Source organism: Bufo bufo, chromosome 9 (assembly GCF_905171765.1).
Source record: "Bufo bufo chromosome 9, aBufBuf1.1, whole genome shotgun sequence".
Taxonomy (NCBI): Eukaryota; Metazoa; Chordata; class Amphibia; order Anura; family Bufonidae; genus Bufo; species Bufo bufo.
Genome location: NC_053397.1, coordinates 10342814 through 10344385, shown reverse-complemented (window position 1 = coordinate 10344385; position 1572 = coordinate 10342814). Strand labels below are relative to the sequence as shown.

Genomic DNA, 1572 nt, shown 5'->3' with positions numbered 1-1572 from the left:
ATATCGCAAATTCGAATATGGATTGTGTATAATGGAAAAATTAATCAAGCCAGCAAAGAAGGCAATATGGAGAATCACAATACATTAGGAAGTGCCTGGTACTAAAGTTCTCTACATGATAAATGTCATCTGCTTTAAAAAAGAATCTCCTCATTTACTGATAGCAAGCAGACAGCTCGAAAATCATAAGTAATCATTAGGTTAATTAGCTTGAATTACATAAAACTGCAGAAGCCTTTATAAAGGAAATGTACAGGATGCAGGTTGTTACATTATAATTGGTCGTAGACAAAAGAAACATCAAATAATGGAAGAAATGGAAAGATACAGAATGAGAATGTTCCACTGCTGTGCTGAGGGGTGTATGGTGCTGGGCTGGAGGTCCTGACATTCGGGGGCCCCTCAACCCTGTTTTTGCAGAGTTACTTTGATGGCGCCGAAGACTTTACCTATGGCTTCATAGAAGGGGTCACAGAAGGTGCGGACGCAGAGGGAGAATATCCGACCGGCGCACTGGATCTCTATGAGGTAGCTCTTGACGCATGGAACCACCGCCCAGATGTGACAAAAGGAGATGAGAGCAAAGAGGACGCCCCAAATTATGGCGAGGGGTATGCCGATGAGGCCAGAGAGCAGCCGGTAACACCAGTACTTGGTGACGGTGAAGGTGGCGTAACTGGCTTTCCAGACGCCATCAAAGCTGTGAGTCCCATACGGCTCAGCGATCACATCTTCAAAGTCCAACTGCACAAAGAAGCAACAAGTCAGTTACAGGACGCCCCAAATCACATAGACAGACTGTGACCACCCCCAACTACATGACCGGATGGACTGTGGGCTTCTAAATATAAAAAAAAAATTAAAATGTTTCCACTCATTGACAGCAAGCACAGGTCTTAATAAAAGCTGCTGAACTTTCCTTTCTGCAGTGATTCAGGGGCTATCCCATTATGTAAGGTTCTGCATACCATTAGGATATTAACAGTCTGGCCATTGAGGATCTGACTTCTGATGACCCCTGCCCATCATGCCAAGGAAGGATCCAATGTGGCTTATTCCCTGCACAGACCGCCAGCTGTACTGAGAACTGTAATGTGGCCCCAGTTGGGTCACCCTGGGCTGCGTAATAGTTCACTGTCTCTAGTCATGAAGAATGGTGGACGTTGCAGAGGTCAGACCACCACTAATCAGTAATTCTAGAGATGTTTTATCCCTGCTGATCATGGAATATGCCTTTAAGGCCTCTTGCACATGACCGTATGTCTTTTTCAGTCCACAAAAAACGGATCCGCAAAAAATACGGATGACATCCGTGCGCATTCCCTTTTTTGAGGAACAGAACATCTGGCCCCTAATAGAACAGTGCTATCCTTGTCCGTTATGCAGACAATAATAGGACATGTTCTATGTTTGAACAGAACGAAAATACGGAAACGGAAGGCATACGGAGTACATTCCGTTTTTTTGCGGATCCATTGAAATTAATGGTTCCGTATACGGTCCGTATACGGAACGCAAAAAACGGAACGTAAGCTGAAAAAAATAAAGTTTGTGTGCAAGAGGCCTAAAGGG

General features: G+C 44.5%; 1 protein-coding gene across 1 annotated transcript in view; it reads right to left on the bottom strand.

Moving 5' to 3' along the window:
• Positions 1 to 210: 210 nt before the first annotated feature.
• Positions 211 to 1572, bottom strand: part of CAV3 (caveolin 3) — a 3738-nt gene continuing 2376 nt past the window's right edge. Inside the window, exon 2 of the mRNA XM_040407199.1 lies at positions 211 to 744. Coding sequence (XP_040263133.1) covers positions 403 to 744 — 342 coding nt within the window. The 3' untranslated portion in view covers positions 211 to 402. The remainder of the gene's footprint in view (positions 745 to 1572) is intronic.